The sequence below is a fragment of the Oreochromis aureus genome, linkage group 17 (genome assembly GCF_013358895.1).
Source record: "Oreochromis aureus strain Israel breed Guangdong linkage group 17, ZZ_aureus, whole genome shotgun sequence".
NCBI classification, from domain to species: Eukaryota; Metazoa; Chordata; class Actinopteri; order Cichliformes; family Cichlidae; genus Oreochromis; species Oreochromis aureus.
The window spans coordinates 23,533,910-23,553,237 of NC_052958.1; the positions used below are offsets into that span (position 1 = coordinate 23,533,910).

The 19,328-nt window shown below is 44.0% G+C and overlaps 2 protein-coding genes across 2 annotated transcripts; one reads left to right on the forward strand and one right to left on the reverse strand.

Moving 5' to 3' along the window:
* Nucleotides 1-2,957: 2,957 nt before the first annotated feature.
* Nucleotides 2,958-11,270, reverse strand: ovch1 (ovochymase 1). The gene is made up of 13 exons (XM_031731571.2): nt 11,122-11,270; nt 10,794-10,889; nt 8,909-9,092; nt 6,596-6,671; nt 5,946-6,135; nt 5,725-5,864; nt 5,443-5,593; nt 5,325-5,366; nt 4,977-5,196; nt 4,723-4,880; nt 4,551-4,649; nt 4,251-4,384; nt 2,958-3,147 (listed from the first exon to the last, which is right to left on the reverse strand). Exons 1-13 carry the CDS (start codon nt 11,162-11,164, stop codon nt 2,986-2,988), a joined length of 1,695 nt encoding a protein of 564 aa, XP_031587431.1. The 5' UTR covers nt 11,165-11,270; the 3' UTR covers nt 2,958-2,985.
* A 136-nt stretch (nt 11,271-11,406) lies between these two features.
* Nucleotides 11,407-19,214, forward strand: parp12b (poly (ADP-ribose) polymerase family, member 12b). The gene is made up of 9 exons (XM_031731572.2): nt 11,407-11,526; nt 12,302-12,663; nt 13,523-13,658; nt 16,474-16,738; nt 17,177-17,248; nt 17,895-18,021; nt 18,096-18,264; nt 18,364-18,484; nt 18,810-19,214. The coding sequence occupies exons 1-9, from the start codon at nt 11,515-11,517 to the stop codon at nt 18,923-18,925; spliced, it is 1,380 nt and encodes a 459-aa protein (XP_031587432.2). The 5' UTR covers nt 11,407-11,514; the 3' UTR covers nt 18,926-19,214.
* The last annotated feature ends 114 nt before the right edge of the window (nt 19,215-19,328 follow it).

The window sequence follows — 19,328 nt, forward strand, 5'->3', positions numbered from 1 at the left end:
TTTGTCTGAGCTGAGCACTAAATCAGATAAAGTCTGAGAAACTGTCACAGTAAGTGGTTGAGGGTTAAGTCCAATAAGTCCATGACAACATAATTCTGTACATGACGGCAAACACAGGTGAAAACAAGAGGACGATGCAACAAAGTCTGAGGCTATAAATCATTGAGGATGATTAGAGGACTGGGGAAAGGTGGCTGAACAGACAGGTGCAAGCATTCAAGCAAAACAAGACAAAGGAAATAAAACTAAATGCAAGACAGAAGGAGCCTACCAAAATAAAACAGTAAGTAAAATAACAGAGACTGAAGACGAAGACACAGAAACACAAGGGAGGCACGATAAACAGAAACTAAAGGAATTGAATATGAACAAAACTATAACCATGAAAAGAACTAGATGTGGAATAAAAACATGAGAATATAAACATTTTAAAAAACAGGAAATACAGTTATGATATTTTTGCTGGTTTTTAGTTTGCTTTTAGTTGGTCTGGGAGCAGACTCAGGCTCTAAGGGGCAACTCTAGATAGTCACGTTTGGGAGGTTTTAATAAATTTGGCCAGATTTCTAGAAATATTGATTTCAGTGACATAACATAATCATTACTGCTGACATGAATTATACTTTTACTGAATTTACGTTTACCCTTAGTCAGCAGTTTGAAATTTCTCACAGTGTCGCCTGCTGTGGCCCCTGGATTGACTGTGGTTGCTGGTGTCTCCAGCATCACATGTTTCAGACTCAAATTAATCAACTTCAGCTTTGGTTTTCATTACATATATTTTATTAATAACTAAGCTTCATTTCCATCCATTTAATATAATAGCCAGTCCGTGAGCTAACAGGAAAGGGAAATGGATTTGAAAATGAGTGGAATCACCATGTTAAATAAATCTTTGATTTTTGAATCCATTTACTTATTTCTCTTTTTAAATTGAATTTTTAAAAGATTTTAAATCTGTTTCCTAATTTGGGATTTAAAAATTGTTTTTTGTTAAATTTGTTTTTTGAAATGAGATTTTTATTGAGAGTTTAATAATATTTTGTGAAATCCAACCTGGATTTGAAGTGTTTATTAATGGATTAATCATTCATTTTAAATTTTTTGATTTATAAGTAGTGTTTTAATTTTAAACTAAATTGTTAAATAATAAAGTACTGTATTAATGTTTAAATAAATACAATAATTAAAAATTAATTCGTAAATGCATTTATAAATGCATATTTTATTGCACAATTCATTACTGAAGCACAGAATTCTTTATTTCAATGTGCCTGACTCTTCTGGTCCTCCATATCTACAGCATCAGGTGAATTTGCCATGTTAAGAGTGATTCTAAGTTTAGGGTAGCCTTGGTTTAAGTGTTTTAATGTCTTTAATATTTAGCTCAATTCAGTTTTATTTATATTGCACCATATCACAAGAACAGTTGCCTTAAGGCAACAGATGTTTGATCAGTTTTATTTATGAGGCTCATTAAAATTCATTTGGTCCAGAGTTCCTTCTTTTATAGAACAAATTGTTAGAAACTGAAAACAATATCAGGTTTTTCATCAACAACGTTGAAAGAGGGTTTTCTGTCCTGGTATTTTGGTTAACAGAGTTAAAACAAAGTGTAAAGTTTTATTATGTATAGTGAGGGATTTTCATACTATTTTACTGTTACTTTAGCTAAAGGAAAGGTTCTAGAATAAATTCCTCCACCTCTCGTTGTTGTTAGCAAATAGATAACCACAGTATACTTACTGTCTCAACTAGAAAGCACTGTTCTTCCTTCCCTCACCCCAGCCAGCCTTTCAGATATGGAGAGAAATTTGCGTTTTGAATTCATAAACTAACTTTTGCGGATTCCCTCTGGACTTAGGGAATAGCTGTTGTCTTTACATTATAAAGCCCCTTGTTGTGATTTGTTGCTCTATAAATAAAGCGGAGTCGGCTTTACAGTCACATAAACAGCACACTCTGCTCCTATGATCAAGTGTAAATTCTGTGATTATCAGTGTGTTGCAGCTTCACCCTGTGGAGTGATGGAGAACTGCAGGTAATCTTCACTTTAAATCCTCAGAGGTGGATGTGTTATTTTTATGTTTGGATGTTTTTATAAGTAACTGATTAATTTGACCATTATAGCCTGTCAGGAGTTGGTCTGTTGATTCATAAGCTGGTTTTACACATATAAAAGGAACCCTGGAAAAAGCTTGAACTACACAGTTTAAAAAGAACAAACAAGCAAATAAGATATAAAATTATAGCTTCAGACGAAGTGAAGACTCAAAGTTGCCCGGCTCAAAGTCAGAGTTTGTTCTACCCCTGTTTCTTCCCTTTTTCATCTCCACTTTACCTCAGTAGTTATCTAGCCTGTCAATGTGTCGCATCAGAAGAGCTGGAGGAGGCGGGTGGCACAAAGAGGTCTGGGAGTCTGCTTGGACTACGGAAGGACCTGGAGAAGCAGCAGGAAATAATGGATTTATAGATATGCATTTACTATAATTACCCTAAAACACTTAATGAGGACTTATTGGTTAGTTTGAGCCCACAGCCTTTCCTTATTACAACAAGTCTTTTCTAGAAAGTTGCAGCTTTGGTGTTATTTAAGGGATTTCCTGGTGTGCCTGTGGTTGGCATGAAAAGAGGATGATGCAGATGCAGCATCTGTAACCTGGTTTATGAAGCTGCTCCAGAGTCCAGCGCGTCAGCATTCAACAATCAAATCCAGATTCAGACTCAAAGACACGACTGTTTTTAAGAAAACCAAAGACGTGTCAAAGAAAAAGTTTCTGATCCTTTTTATAGAAAGGATCAGTGATCGGCTTCCACAGACCGATACTGACAGATTTAAGAGATTTATAATAAAAACAAAAATCAAATTTAAAACTTGGAACCATGGCTGACCAACCAACCAGTTGTAAAACTGGAACATCTGCAGTTTGGACTGAATGTGTGATGAAGAGTAAAAGTCAACTTGTTTAAAGAGTTTATTTTCAGTCAGAATTTGAAAATCATCTTTCTGATCCACGATTGATAATCTGATACTCTGGTGAAGATGGCCGGCTTCTCTGAGTCGCAGTGCCAGCTACCCCATGTGACAACACCAAACAGGAAGTAGGTGCCATATTTCTGACAGACGAGTGGTGCTCCAGCGTCTCCCTGCCGAGACAAAGAGTCAGTTTCTCCTGACGGTTATCATCATACACACATCAACCAATAACCAGATGAGGGCAGAAGGTCTTCCACTTCAGCCATGTTGGATCCATAAATATTTGGACAATATTTTTGTTCATCAACATTGAAGTGCAGAGTTTCAGCTCCAAATCAAGAGGTTTAACAAAATATTACAGTAACTGTTTATGAAGTACAGACATTTTTATACTCAGCAGGCCTAACCTTCACGGCCAAGACACAAAATATGAATGATGAACATATATTGATAATGAAGCCGCAAACTAGACCTTCAGTTTGGCATTAAATACCAAACTGAAGGCAGAGAGCCAGAAAGCATCTGAAAGTGCTGCAGTAAAGACCTGCACAGCATCTCGAGGAGAAAACACAGCAAGTGCTCCACGGGTTCTTCAGACAGTCACTGACTGCAGAGGATTTTTATACATTTGAGAAATGGTTCTTATATTTATGCCATTGTTCAAGTACTTATGGACCCAGCTGGAGTACAGGCTCATGAACCTCAGACTCTGAACATTTCCTTCTGGAAGAAACACTGATTAAGGTAAAACCCAAGCAACTTTTGTAAAGAGTTAAAGAACAGCTTATTATTACAGAGAGGCACCACAGACTGTACAAAAGATCATGTGGTTTAGAGTCGATCACCATCCCTAACAATGAGGAGTGGCCAGATCATCAAAAAAAAGCTATAGTATTTAAAAACCATAAAGAAAATAAGAGAAATGTATAAATCATTATAAAACCTTGTTTATCCTCTCTGATAAAAAATGTCTAAAATGGAAAATCCACAACGCTGAAATCACCTAAAGCACCTCAGTGATGTCCTTTCTCTTTCTTCACAAAGCTTCTGTGTTCAGTGATGCATTCTTTAAGGGAAGAGGATGTTTCACTGATACATTACATCTATCTACTATATCTATCCATCCATCCATCATTAATAGCTTTACAGGTGATCAAAACAGCTCCCACCAACACTGAACATTGATGGTATCCTCTGCTCTGTGCAGTAGATGAAGTTGTGCCTGACACCTGTGCTTTGAAAGGAACACCAAACCGATGTTGGGTTTAGTTACCATACAGGATGTGGAGCCTGCAGGATGTGAACAGATGTGAGAGTCAGTGACGAATCCTCCCCACTTCTGCCTGCAGGAGGTTGCGTTGACCAGCGTGAGCCCAGCGTGGTGCAGCCGGTCTGGATCAACACCCTCTACCAAATTAAGAAGGGTCAGTGTAAAGTACGATCAGGATACAGAGGTCTGAAGTCCTGTCACATGACTCAGTCTGATCACACACCAAACCACTGGTTGTTCCTGTTCTGTACACTATGCAGGAGGAATGAGGATGTTACCTTGCAGGAGGAATGAGGATGTTACCTTTCGCTTTAGTTGCTCCCCAGCCAGTTGTGATACAAGACCAGGTGTCATCCAGGTCGTCATCCTCATCAGGGACACAAACTGGAGACACTTCAGAACCTGTAGACAGAGTCAGGGCACAGTGAAGACTTCTCAGAGTCAAATCTGAAGTCTCCTGACGGTTCAGGCTCACCAAGTCTGGCAGCGACGTTCAGGTGAAGCAGTGCCAAGTCAGACTTCGGGGGGAAGCCCGTTTTCTGCGGAGGGTTAAAGACTTTGTCCACTAGGATGGTTTGAACTGGCAGGAACTTGATGTCATGAAGCCCCAAAACTGCCACATCCTCTTTAGCCCTGCAGGAGGAGGAGGTCAGTAGGAACATTAGCAGAGCTGACACGTGACAGATTACACTGCAGTACTGGAACCAGTATTAATGGTAGCAGGACTACCTGACGCGGCAGTGTTTGGCGGTGATGACCCAGTGGGGGTGGATCAGAGCGCCGCTGCAGTAGTGGCGACCATTAAACTGTAGGCTGACCTGCCAGGGCCAGAGGAAGGGGCAGGACTCAGTCACATTTACCACGGACAACACGCCGTCCGCGGACAGCGAGATTTCGGCGAGGCCAGGAGTCTGATCACAGCCGGAGCTCTGCTGCTTACCGCACTCCTCTGTTACCCACACAACATGCAGGCGTGGACAAAATAGCAGAAACACCTGAACTACATGTTGATACACTGACTGGTGGTTCTTCGTTGCAGTTTAAAGATGGTGTGATAAAAAAAAAGAAAAAGCTTACCTTCATCTATGAGGTCATCTTCATATACTTGAGCCTGAGCACCTGGAAATGGAAGAAGTCCTTCAGAACAGACTCCACCTGCCGCAGGTGTAGAAAGGTTATGGACCCTGAAACTCACCCATGGTGTCAGACATCCACTGAACATGCTGCTGCACTCTGGTGTACACTCCAGGTCTTTTGGCTCGACCACAACCCACCCCCCAACTCACCAAACCTGCCAGCTCATACCTGGTGCCTGTGAAGCAGGACAGAGGACCTCCAGAGTCCCCCTGACACACATACAGGAACACAGACACCACATGAGTTCCTCATTACTCTCCAGACTCATGCTGACTGAGGTTTCCTGGTCCACATGTTGAACATTCCTTGTTTTCAGGCTGCACAGATGTTCAGCTTGTACCTGACAGGCATCCAGTCCCCCTTCATCCTTCCCAGCACAAAACATGGAGGGCCTGATCCTGCCCAGGTAGTACTGGTTGCAGGTATCCGAGGGCAGGATGGTCACGTTCACTTCCTGCAGTCTGTTGACTCGAGGGCCATCTGGTGATGGAGAAAGAACAGAAAGGCTCAGATTACACCTGAAGAACCCCAGTTTCCTGTGTACAGCAAACATTTCCTCACTCTCTCGGGTGGAGCCCCAGCCAGTGATGGTGCACTTCATGAGCAGAGGCAGCGGCGTCATCCAGATGTCAATGGGTCTGACGAAATGGTTGAACTCCAGTGGTTTCTCCAGCTTCAGCAGAGCGATGTCGCTGTCTTTAGACTGAGTGTTGTAGCTGTGATGGATGAAGATCATGGAGACTCCCACCAGCTGAGCAGAGAGATGGGAACATTTTCTCATCTCACATCAGGACGATTGTCTGTGCTGCCTCAGAGGAACCAAAGAACCAAGAAAACACAAGAGCCTAACCCTGATCCCACCCAGATATCCACAGACCGAGGCTCCTCAGCACCCCAACAATAAATGACAGTGAAAAGCAATCATATTATTATTTCTCCTTAAAAAAATGCAGTTAATGTCTTAGGTCATTAGTGCTGTTTTTGCAAAGTGACAAAAATCCTTATGCAGTGTGTTAGCACATGATGGTATGACCCACATTTTAAGTTTTGTTCGAAGCTGTCCGTCAGACATTTCAGAGGGTCATCAGTGAAACCCTGGACACAGAGTTACTGCTGTCTGCAATGCTGCTCGACTGATCAGCCTTCAGTTGACGTTTTTGATCACCAGATGTTTGAATGTGCAAAACAGAGTTTACAGTTCAGCGCCTGACCTGCTCCTGAGGCTGCTCAGCTTTATCCAGGTCATGTTTTCCAGCAAGAACCGTCCACAAGGATGCTTTACTATGCCTGTAACACAAGTCATGACATAATACTTAGTTATAGTACCGATGTACTATTGTACAGTCTTTTCATTACAACATAAAACACCTCAGGGTGACTGTTATTATTATACTATATAAATAAAGTTAAACTGAGCTGACTTAGTTTGACGTGTACTCAGCAAGATAGGATATAAGCTAAGACTTTATTGATCCCACGGCAGGGAAATTTGTATGCGTTTCCTCAGCTCAGTTACAGATAGGAGAAAAATACAAAAAATACAAATAAAATACAAAATAAGTAAGATAATACACTATATACAACGGTAGCGCACATAGTATGTGATTATGGATAGAAGGTTGTGGAAATATGCAAGACATAAATTTAACTATTCTACCATTGCTATTACTAAGTAATAGATATCTATGAGTATAGACATGTACACACTAAATATAGATATGTACTGTTACGGGTCCGAAATTGAGGACGAGAGTAAAACAATGATGGTCCAAGAAGAGGTCGATCAAACAATTGATTTTAATGAATACACGCAGCGTGGGGAGACGTACACTGGAAACCATCAGTCGTAAATCCCCACCCAAAAATACACTTCAGATTGTTTTTATATTGTCAGGGTATTATAACGCCCCCTCTTGCGTTTACAAGCACATAATTTGCATCTTAAGAACATTCTTTGCCCCTTGTACAGACAATGATCTATTCTAAGAAATAAATGCAGACACAGAAGTTCCCCTTTCTGGCATCCTCTTTCAAATATAGTGATGATCTCAGGCCTTTGAGGTCCCCATGGACTTGTCCTCCTCTTTGCGTCACCTGTTGCTAGGCAAACTCAAATGCAACAAGAAGCTGAATACATTCAGGCCTTTGCTCAGCTACTATTTTACTGTAACAATATACTCAGCATATAAGCTTTTAAGATTATAGATTTAACTCAACGATTTAAAGTGGTTATAACTGCACCTGTAATAAACATGTTAATATTTGATTATGATAACCTCTGTAATACCAATTATAACATAATGCCAGCAACTTCAATAAATGCTTGGATGAAATGATAATTAATGCAATGATAAAGATGATGGTTATGTAAAATAATCCCTATAATTCTTCAGTACACATACACATATACCTGCACACGTCCATACACATAAAGGTGCATTATGCATGAAGTGTGACTGTGGATGTCCACAATGTCCAGTGACTCATGACATTGTGATTGAGTTATAAAGTGCTGTTGGGATGAATGATCTGCGAAAGCGTTCCTTCCTGCAGCGATGATGTTTTCAGTGTCTGACTAAAGGAGCTGCTCAGCACACTCACAGACTCATGCAGAGGTTGATGTGGGTTGTTCATGATGGGTGTCAGCTTTACTAAGATCCTCCTCTCGCCCACTGCCTCCACAGACTCCAGAGGACATCCCAGCACAGAACTAGATCTCCGCACCAGTTTGTCAATCCTGCTCCTGTCCATGCATCCACTCCCCCAGCAGGCCACTGCATAGAAAAAGGCAGATGCTACCACAGTGTCATAGAATGTCCTTAACAGAGTCCTCCAGACTCGAAGGACCTCAGTCTCCAGAGTCGACTCTGGCCCTTCTTATACAGGACGTCTGCATTTGTAGTCCGGTCCAGTTTATTGCTGAGGTGAACAACCAGATACTTGTAAGAGTCCACTATCTCAATGTCTTTTCCTTGGATGTTAACCAGTGTTGTAGGGGGTTACTTCCTTCTCAAGTCTATGACCATCTTCTTTGTTATGCTGGCGTTGATTTGGAGTGCGTTGGTCTCACACCAGCCAACAAAGTCAGCGATGACCCTCCTGTAGTCCTGATCATTCCTGTATGATATGCATCTGTTGATGGCTGTATCATCTGAGAACCTCTGTTGGTGGCAATGGTCCGAGTTATAACAGAAGTCCGAAGTATACAGGCTGAACAGGAAGGGTGAGAGAACCATGCCCTGTGGCGCCCCTGTGCTGCAGATTACCACGTCGCACACCGAGGTGGTAAACCTGATCCTGGATCTGTCCTGGTGTCAGATAAGGTTGTTCTGAGCCAAAAACGCTCTAAATGTATTACACGTACTACTGCTACCACCTGACCAGGTCTGACAGTGGAACCCTCTCTGAACATCTCAAACTATTTTAAACTATTCAAAAAAAAAAAAAAAAAAAAAAAAAAAAAAAAAAATGAAAACAACCAAGCCAACTGCAGAGGCTGCGACAAAACAAATGTGACCTCTGACCTTATGAAGCAGTGGGCGGCAGAGATGACCCACAGCGGGCTGACGATAGCACCCCCGCAGGCCGGCATGGAGGCGAGCTGCAGGGAAACCTGCCAGGGCCACGAGTGAGCCCAGGCCTCCTGACCCCCGATGATTCGGGTTTCCAGCTCCTCCTCCAGCACGAAGGAGCGCACCCCGGCGAGGTCTAAGGGCAGAGGTCAGAAGAGAGCTCAGCTAATTATTTGAGATAAAAACTGTTCAACAGCTGCCAGTGTTACAGAAAATACATAAATAAGGTTTATGGAGAAACTTCAAAATAAAAGCACAGGCAGCATGGTACGACACAAAGAGTTAAAATATTTCCAGCACCAATTTAAAAACATGAAACATTTTTATTTGTCACAGTGAAGATCTAGCAGGGTTTCACAGGATTTTACTGTTGTCAAAGGAGTTTGCAAAGAAAAGCGTCTGGACTTCTTTAAGTTGCTTGAAGATGTTTCACCTCTCATCCGAGAAGCTTCTTCAGTTCTAAGGTCAAATGGCCGAGAGTCCCAGATTTAAACCCAGTGGGAGTATCCCCCCAAGGAGGGACAAAGGACCCCCTGGTGATCCTCTAATCACATGAGCCAAGGTGTGAAAGCGGGTGTGGGACCTAATCAGCCAGGGTTTCGGGTGAGCTCATTGTGAAACCTGGCCCCACCTTGTCATGTGAATTCCTGAGGTCAGATGGCCCAGGATGTGAGTGGGCGTTAAGGCGTCTGGGGAGGGAACTCAAAACTGGATTATAGATGGCAGACAGTTGGTGTCGTAAACAGCCACCTCTGTTCAAAGATGGTCGCTCACAGTGGACATAGATGGCTTCTTTCACTCCTCTTTCAAACCATCTGTCCTCTCTGTCCAAAATGTGAACATTGGCATCCTCGAAAGAGTGTCCTTTATCCTTAAGATGCAGATGGACTGCTGAGTCTTGTCCTGTGGAGGTGGCTCTTCTATGTTGTGCCATGCGCTTGTGAAGTGGCTGTTTGGTCTCTCCAATGTAGAGGTCTGGGCATTCCTCGCTGCACTGTACAGCATACACCACGTTGTTAAGTCTGTGTTTTGGAGTTTTGTCTTTCGGGTGAACCAGTTTGTGTCTGAGTGTGTTGCTGGGTCTGAAGTACACTGGGATGTCGTGCTTGGAGAAAACTCTCCTGAGTTTCTCTGATACACCGGCTACATAGGGGATGACAACGTTGTTGCGTCTGTCTTTCTTATCCTCCCTCGCTGGTGTCTGATCTTCTTTTCTGTGCCTCTTTGCTGACTTTATGAACGCCCAGTTCGGATAACCACATGTTTTCAGTGCTTCCTTTACATGTGTGTGTTCCTTCTTTTTCCCTTCAGGCTTAGAGGGAACATGTTCTGCCCGGTGGTGTAGGGTCCTAATTACTCCAAGTTTGTGTTCCAGAGGGTGATGGGAGTCTTCAAGCAACTTAAAGAAGTCCAGACGCTTTTCTTTGCAAACTCCTTTGACTACGATGACCCGGATAACTGAGAACCTTCACAGACATATTGCCGTAGATTTTACTGTTGCTGTTTTAATACAAACTTACATACTTTAAAAATCACATTTCTAAATTATGTTTAAAAAAGCATTTTAAAAATATTAAAATCATATGCGTATGATCTATCCTCTTCAAAAACTCAAATATTTCCATTTTAATACAATTAGAAGCCCATAACTATATTTGATAACAAAATAAAAATATTTGTAAAAGAAAAAAGTCATTTGTAAAAGAAACTTGTTATATATATATATATATTTTCTTTTCATGAGGCCATTTTATTTTTTTATTTTTCATTTTACTGAGCATCTTTCATATCACCGGGTTCTCCCACGTGTAATGTAAAAACCTAACGCGTGGATCACCTGTGAAGCCGAAGCGTGCGGAGAACAGCGAGCTTTCCTGCGCAGTTTCATTTACAGTGGAGTTCCGCTGATTCTGGATCTGTGTCGAACCTCCAGCTGAAAACAAAACGTTAAAAGCTGTAACGCGCAGCAAACATTAAAAAAAAAAAAACAAAACAAAAAAAAAAAAACATTTAAAACGTTTTTGGAGTCGGCGTGTCTTGAGGACACCCTCAGGTGTAACAGCTGTAAAGTCTGAATCCAAAAACAGTCCTACTAGCAGGTGACTGATCAGGCTGCACAAACACAAACCAGCAGTTTGTGTTTGTGTGTGGGGGACTTGTCTCACCTGTGAAGACCGACAGAAGACAGACTACCAGCAGCAGCAGCATGTCTGTCTCACGTTCACCCTCAGAAGAGTTACAGGCTTCACGCTCCTGAGCCTCACCTTCATCAACCTGACCTGTGATTGCACACACCTGTACGAGACCCCTCCCCCCGTGTCAGTCTGCAGCATTTAGTGTGACAACAGGTGGGAGACAGGTGAGTCCACCAGTGTCTGTGTTGTCCCTTTTCCACTGAGGATTCCAGTTCGGACCCAGTTTCCTTAGAAGACTGGTACTGCTGATGTCAGCGTCAGTGGGAGGAGCTTCTACTAGAAATTGTAGCTGGAGCTGGCTTTGCGTGTGCACGCGTCACTGGATGGAACAGGCATAAAATCAAAGAGAGCGCAGTTCCGCTGATGGTGCTGGAGGTGAGTCGAGCGCGCTGCTGTTTTTGTGTGTTGCTGCAGCAGCCACGTCACGGCGTGGGGCCGTTTGAAACAGCAGGTTTGTGTGCGTGACGCTGCTGACTGACACAAAAGCCTCTGAATATCCCACCATTCAGAAATGATAGCATGACATCAAGTCAGAGCTCTGAGTGGAGCATCAGGTGCTGTCACCGGTAACACAGTAAAATGGACCGTGACAGTCATTTTATGAAGAGTTTCAATTTATGGTTCATGGCGCTTGCACACAAACTAAACAAAGCTCAACGTTCACGACAACCACGAACTCAGACTGAAGTAACGTCTCTCGTGGTGGTCCTTTGACGGAGCGAGCAGTGTAAACACGTCTGCACAGACACGCCGTACACTGTTGCACAGACAACTGGATGGATGATGACATGGTGAAATAAATCCTGCATGAAAGCTTTATGAACTCTTTCAGTGAAACACTGTGAGTGACGCGTTCACTGTCGCTCATAAATGTAAGTGATGATCCAGTACTGCAGTGATGAAGGACCAGAGCTGTGCTCGAACCTGGACTCACCTGCTCCGGAGACAGAGAGAGACAGACATTTGGGTTTGCAGTTTGTCAGTTGTGACTGACATGTATTTTATTTTATTTCCGGTTGTGTTATATGGCGCTCGCGTGTATTTATTATTGTGGCAGTGACAAACTGATGAGGCTCCGCGCTGTTTAAACGTCACTGAGAGCGGAAGCCCGGCTGTCAGCTGCTTGTCTGTCCTCCTCCCCCGTCCTCAGTCGGAGTCTGGACGGCGAGCAGAGAGCATGTCCGGGTGCGACCGAGTGATCTTTGAGGCCACCAGGCTGCTGTGCACCGCCGGAGGAGCTCTGCGGCTCCCGCAGCTGTACGAGGAGCTGCGGCAACTCTGCGGTGTCTCCGAGGAGCTCCTCTGCGAACTGGTCTATGGCCATCCCCGCTTCCTGCTGGTCCGTGGGCCGGAGACGGACGGCTGGCTACGGCCCGAGGACTGCACGGTGCTGGCGCAGACGTCACTGCGCGTTTGCGCGAGCCACCGGCGCGGGGAGCCGTGCGCAGACTGTGACCAACTGCATCTTTGCAAATTCTACATCTACGGAACTTGCAAGTTCGGCAAGGACAGGTGTGTGTGTCTCTCTCTCTCTCTCTCTCTCACACACACACACACACACACACACACACACACACACACACACACACACACACACACACACACACACACACACACAGGCTGAACGAAAGTTAAGGAAATGAAACAGAAACAAAGTTTCCGCTGCAACAGAGACATCCAACTGCACCTTTGCAAATTCTACATCTACGCAACCTGCAAGTTCGGCAAGGGCAGGTGTGTGTCTCTCTCTCTCACACACACACACACACACACAGGCTGAACGAAAGTTAAGGAAATGAAACAGAAACAAAGTTTCCGCTGCAACAGAGACATCCTTATCTTCATCATCTTTATCATCCACCCATCATCCTTATTACCATCTTCATCATTATTCTTGTTGTTGTTGTTGTTGTTGTTTTTATTGCTATTATTGTTATTGTCGGTGGTGGGTGTTGTCTCTGAAGCTGACAGGAAACAAGCTGACACCTGCTGCCAGACGTCACTGTGATGTCAGCAACCAGCTGATTGTCAGATGAGTTTTGTTTTCCTGAGAAGTCAGGAACTCTGACCTGTGACAGATCTTAGGTGGAACTCAAGGAGGGAGTTTCACTTCCTACCTGTTTGCATCATCATGCTAACCGATTCTGCAGAGCCCACCAGCGCTTGCAGGTTTCCGACGATCATCACAAACCAGCTTCAGTCATGAAAGCACTCACCTGCTACAGCATGCACCACTGATCCATCATCTATCTGTTTGACTGACTGACTGACTGACTGATGGACTGATTGGTTGATTGATTGTCTGCTTGGTTGATTGACTCGTACTGACAGCGGGGTGAGAGGAGCTGATGGTAAATGTACCTCCTCACAGGAAACCGTGTCGATCCTCCCACGACCTGCAGTCTGATCATAACTCCAGGCTGCTGAAAGAGTGCTCGCTGCAGCAGCTGAACGAGGACGAGCTCTTCCTGCTGCTGCTGCTCAACGACCCGGCGCTGCTGCCTGAGGTAACGCCCACACCTCACTCACCTGACGTCTCAGGCTGTTCCTCAGGAGACGTGCTCAATGTTAGCAGATGAGACGACTCTTCCCTTTATACAAGAAACGCAACTGTGCACAGAATCGTGGGACGCTCCTAAAGAAAAAATGTGACTAAGAAAGTGATGAGACGCAGCATGTATGAGATCACCATGGCAACAGGCTCACCATTTGTTTGTCAGAGGGTGCCTTTGACAGCGGTCCTCTCCTGGTAGGCAGGTGATCCCCGCAGGTGACGCAGCGAGCGATGATCTCCGTGTGTTTGTGGAGCAGAGCTGCTGTGGTGGCTGTGAGCAAAGATGAAGCAGCGTGTGTGACGTCGCAGGCCGAGCTCAGCCTCACATGAGGACACAGAACTTCTTTAGTCATGTAACCTCCACAGAAGAAGAAACTGAAAGTAAAACAAAAAAACACAAAAAAAATCAAAAATGAAAATCGAAAGTTGGGCCTAACCGAGGATCCTCAGGTAACCTGAAACTAATGCAGGGGGGTCATTTTACACGGGGGGCCACATAAAGCGAACTTTGACCTTTTAAGTGGGTTGGACCAGTGAAACTTTTGTCAGTGTAAAGTGGAGTCACATATTTAACTGTTTTTCTATGTGATGAAGAAATAGCTGCTGTGATTTAAAAAAAAAAAAAAAAAAAATCTGTCAGTAAGACTCTTTAAACTCAAAGAAATCAAAGTTCTGGTAGCTCGTGCCTGTCAAAACATGAGAATACTTCACCTGCACATTCAGACCCACTCAGACACTGCGCCATGGCTCTGTGCTACATGCACACATCTCTGCCATTCAAACACACGTTATATAAATTTATTTTATGTAATATTCAACACTGAACTGTAACTTTAGTCTTTTTCACGGAAGTTGTTTTCATAAAGGTTGTATTTTTATGGATTTGCTATAGGGAGGACACACATGAGGTTCAAGGACAAGTTTGAAACGTTTTTTGGAAAATAGCTGACAATAAAAAGATGGGAAAGATTTTATAAACTTTGCGCTCAGCTTTTCGGTCTCCAATTTCACAGCAGCCAGATGCTGCTCGTTTCACATTTTCGCTTCTTTCTTCACTTTTTCCCGAGACGCTTGTGTACCAGCCTGTACCACTGCACTGCCCCTGCCTGCATGGGTTCTCAGCAGGGCTGAAGACCCGGTTCCCGCGTACTGACGGGCCATTAATAACTGGCATCAGAGCTGGACTGGAACAAAAAATTGGCCCGGGCATTTTGACTAGAGACCTGCCCACCAGTTATTTTAGGAAAAGCAATAAAGCCTTTGAATGAAAAAACAAACACTCTTGTGACACTGATGTACACTGTCTTATGTATGATTTCTATAGATGATTCTAGATATCATTTCTAATGAGAATAAGAAAGAAAAGTATTTCTTTGTGCCCCCCTTTCCCTGTTAATGACCTACCTGGCCCCCTGGCAAAACTTTGCTAGACTCGCCCCTGCACAGTTACCAGCTGTCAGCTATGTAGAAGAAGATCCTGGTGTTATTTGCCTCTCAGAAACAGTTCATAACTTCCCTTCAAATCATTCCTGTCACCTAAAAGGTAAACATGTTTTTCCATCACCTGTTCAGCTCTCGAAAGGAGCCAGTTGAGGTGGTTCGGGCATCTGACAAGGATGCCCCCTGGGCGCCTCCTGGGTGAGGTGTTCCGGGCATGTCCCACCGGGAGGAGGCCCCGGGGCAGACCCAGGACGCGCTGGAGAGATTATATCTCTCGGCTGGCCTGGGAACGCCTTGGTGTTCCCCCGGATGAGCTGGAGGAGGTGGCTGGGGAGAGGGAGGTCTGGGCTTCTCTGCTTAGGCTGCTGCCCCCGCGACCCGACTTCGGATAAAGCGGATGAGGATGGATGGATGGATGGATGTTCAGCTCTGATGATTCATGTTTCCCTCTCACCAGATAACCAAACCGATATCATGACCAGCAGCTTTTACAGCTCTGGCTCCAACAAACATCAGCTGATACTAGAAAGTAATATTAAATAAATTCTAACAACAGCTTATAAAGCTTAAACGTGCTGCTGTTGTTTAGCACAAGATCCGGTAGTTTCCTCTTTCTGGTGCAAAGTGGGCAATAAACAAACAAGACTTGGGATAAAAAAGCCAATCAGCTGATCATTGATCAGTTTCATGATTGAAGTAGCAACAGGAGAGGGAGGGGGGAGGATGAGAGAAGAAGAGGAAGCTGCACAGAGTAAAGACACAGAATAACGTTGTCTTTTTTCTTTTTTTTTTTTGTTTTTTTCATTCTAGCTGAAGTACGGGACAAATCGCGTTCCTTTTCACCTCAATACGGATGTATTGTAATTGGTCCAGCCCAGAGTCGATTATGACCAATAGGCCAATCCACCCCCTTCCACTGTTTATACCGTTACAAAACAAACAAACAAACCAAAACAAACATCGGCCCATTAAAAGCGAGAAATCACCATCCGCCCATCAGGCAAATGGAATGCCCGATGGCCAGTCCAGCTGTGACTGGCATATGAATGTATCTCACGGACTGTGAGTTTGACAACCCTTACTCTAATCATTTATGTATCCTCTTTAGCCAAGTCTGCATTAATTTCATCACTAAAATTTGTGACATTCACAAAGCAAACGCTCGCCTCGTCTTCAGACCGTCTGTCACGCTCTCTTTCCTCTCGGATTTCTGCTGCTTTTAAAGGACTTTAAGTAAAAATGTGATTGACAGTTGGATCCTTAAAAAAATCAGACACACTCTCTCTCTAACCCAATCATGAAGGCTCTGTATGTTCTCTCTCTCTCAGGTGTGTGTTCACTATAACAAAGGCTCGGGGCCTCACGGCTGCTGTAGTTTCCGGGATGACTGCACCAAAGTGCACCTGTGCCAGCACTTCGTGCAGCGCGACTGCATCTTTGGAAAAAAGTGCAAACGGTTGCACGCCGTTGACGAGCACGGCCGCCGCATGCTGGAGGAGAGAGGACTGAGCTGTGACATCATCCACAACCTGCCTTCCATCTACAGCAACATCCACCAGCTCAAAGCGGCCTCCACCTCCACCACCTCCATGGGTGAGACTGAAGCCTGAAACAGAACCTGATGATCCTGAGAACCTTGACAGTCTAATCACTGTGAGGATAGAGGAGGAAACCTGTTGATCAGGAAAAGTCAGATCAGTATTACAAATCTGCTCCATAAAGAGGAGAAAATAATTCCATAAATATGGCAGAAAAAAAGCCTTTTATACATGAGAACACCGCCTCACAGACACAATTTCTCCTCACTGAAGTCATAATTACCAAAAATATAAATAATTTTACAAATTTCAGTCTGATAATCTGATAATGCTACACAAATATGAGGAGGTTATCTACAAACATGACACAAGATTCAGATTTCATACATGGCGTTCTGTGTGTGTGTGTGTGTGTGTTATTACCTGATTACAAGTTACTGACATGAACACAAGGAGGCGCTCTGTACCATGACTTCGGCTCTTTGTGTTTCAGACATTGTTCCTGAGCCGTCTCACCCTCTGGAGATCTGCCTGCACTTCTTCAGGAACAGCTGCAGGTATCAGGGTGAGTTCTCCTCCTTTCTTCATGCCAGGATCTGATTGGCTGAGAGGAAACAGCACACAGGAAGTCTCTTTCAGCCTCCTGCTGTGCACTTAGTCATGTGCGTCCAGTAGGTGGCAGCACAGTGTAGAAGTCAAGTACAGACTCCAACATGAAGCTGACTCACTCTTATTATAAATAAAGATTTATTTGCTTTCTCACTAAAACCTAAAATATTTTTCGTGCCTTGTTGTCATCTGATTGGTTTCTCTGGAAACATACAGTTTAAAATATCCCATTTTCTCATATTAAATCTTCTTCAGCGCAAATATTTAATGTATATACATGACATCTTTTCAAGAGTTGAAGTTTATAAATTATATTTTATTCAAATTTGTCTTCCTAGATAACATTTTCTGTCAAATCTGCCAGTGGGGAAAATTTTTTATTATTTTGTGCTCATTGTTTTGATTTCCTTTATTTTTCATGTGTACAGTCCTGTTTGATTGTGTGATTTATTTTTTATTATTATTGTTATTTTTTATTATTAATATCATTTTTGTTATTTTGTGATTGTATGATTTTTATGATTTCCTGCTGGCTGCGCTGAGTTTTCTGTGGGCGTGTTCGGGCTCGTTGGCCTCGCCTCAGTCTTTCGGTCTCTCTGCAGACTCGTGCCGGCGGGTGCACTTCCACCTGCCGTATAAGTGGGAGGTTCTAGATGGCAGCACCTGGACGGAGCTGCAGAACATGGAGGGCATCGAGCGAGACTTCTGCGACCCGTCCCGGACGGAGAGGTCAGAGGTCACCATGAGTGTAAGTTGTTGATGTTTGTCATGCAGCAGCCACTCACAGCTGCCATGTTTTTCAGCGCTGGTGTTCAGACCATCGACTTCATCACGATGACTCGAGGGATGCAGCCTGTTCGCCGTCTCTCCACAGTTTCCTCCGTGAAGAAGCCGTCTTACTACACGCTGACCACCAAATGGCTGTGGTACTACAAGGGGGACCGTGGGAACTGGGTGGAGTATGGAGAGTTGGTGAGTTGGAGCACTTTTAGGATCACAGTGTGGGAGCTAGCTGTAGAGGAAAATGTTTATTTAGCTCCAGGTCTAAAGTCTGTCTCATGCGTCCTTCAGGATGAGAAGCTGCGCTCCACATCGGAGACATCCTGCACTCTGGAGGAGAAGTACCTGTCTAACAGAAGAGCTGAAGTCAGAGTGGTGAAAGGCCACAGAGAGTACATCATCAGCTTCAAAGGTACTACTTCCTGTCACCTGCATCCCAGGTGTAACTGTGTGTTAATGAAGTGGTCAGGTTAGGCCCAGATCCAGTCCAGCATCCCTCCATGTGGGGACTCGCAGTTCCCACATGGAGGTCCACAGTCAGGGCAGGAAAGTCAGAGGCGACGATTCCAACAGAAACTTCCAGAATCCCAGAATGAAGATTTGGGAATGTCCCAGGCACAATGGCATGCCCTGATTCAGCACATAGACACATCCCAGCCTTTAGGTTTCAGGTCCCAGTGCGTTCCTCTGTGACCGCTTCCTGATGGTGTCTAAGCATGTTCTATCTCTCTCCGTAGACATGTACCAGAGGAACCACAAGCAAAACACCAAGAGGAAAGTCCGCCGTCGCCCTCGCTTCGTCTCCCGGGAGGAGGTGGAGAGGCAGGTGTCAGAGTTAGGAAGTCAAATGTGACTTGATGTGGTTGACTGGACCAAACTGGGTGCCTTATCACAGTAGCAGGTGCTCCCGCTCCAGATTTCATCACTTCCTGGACGTCTGTAAATGATTACTGATGCAGTCATTGAGCATGTTAACCACTTCTATTATTTTCTGCTTCTCGGTGTGTATGTGCCTGTGTAGGGGAAATTTATTCTACCTGTACTTGTATTTTTGTAGGGTCTTTAGGTACAATATAAAGCGCCTTGAGGTCCCTGTTGTTGTAATTTGGTGCTGTAAATAAAATGGAGTGATTCTTACTGGAGCCTTTTAGTAATGTCTTTAGTTTGACCTCTGTGGCCCTCTCAGCTGCAGGAAGATCTGCTGTCACAGACTCTGAGTCTACCTTTCTTTTTATTTTGTGTCCTCATCAATAATC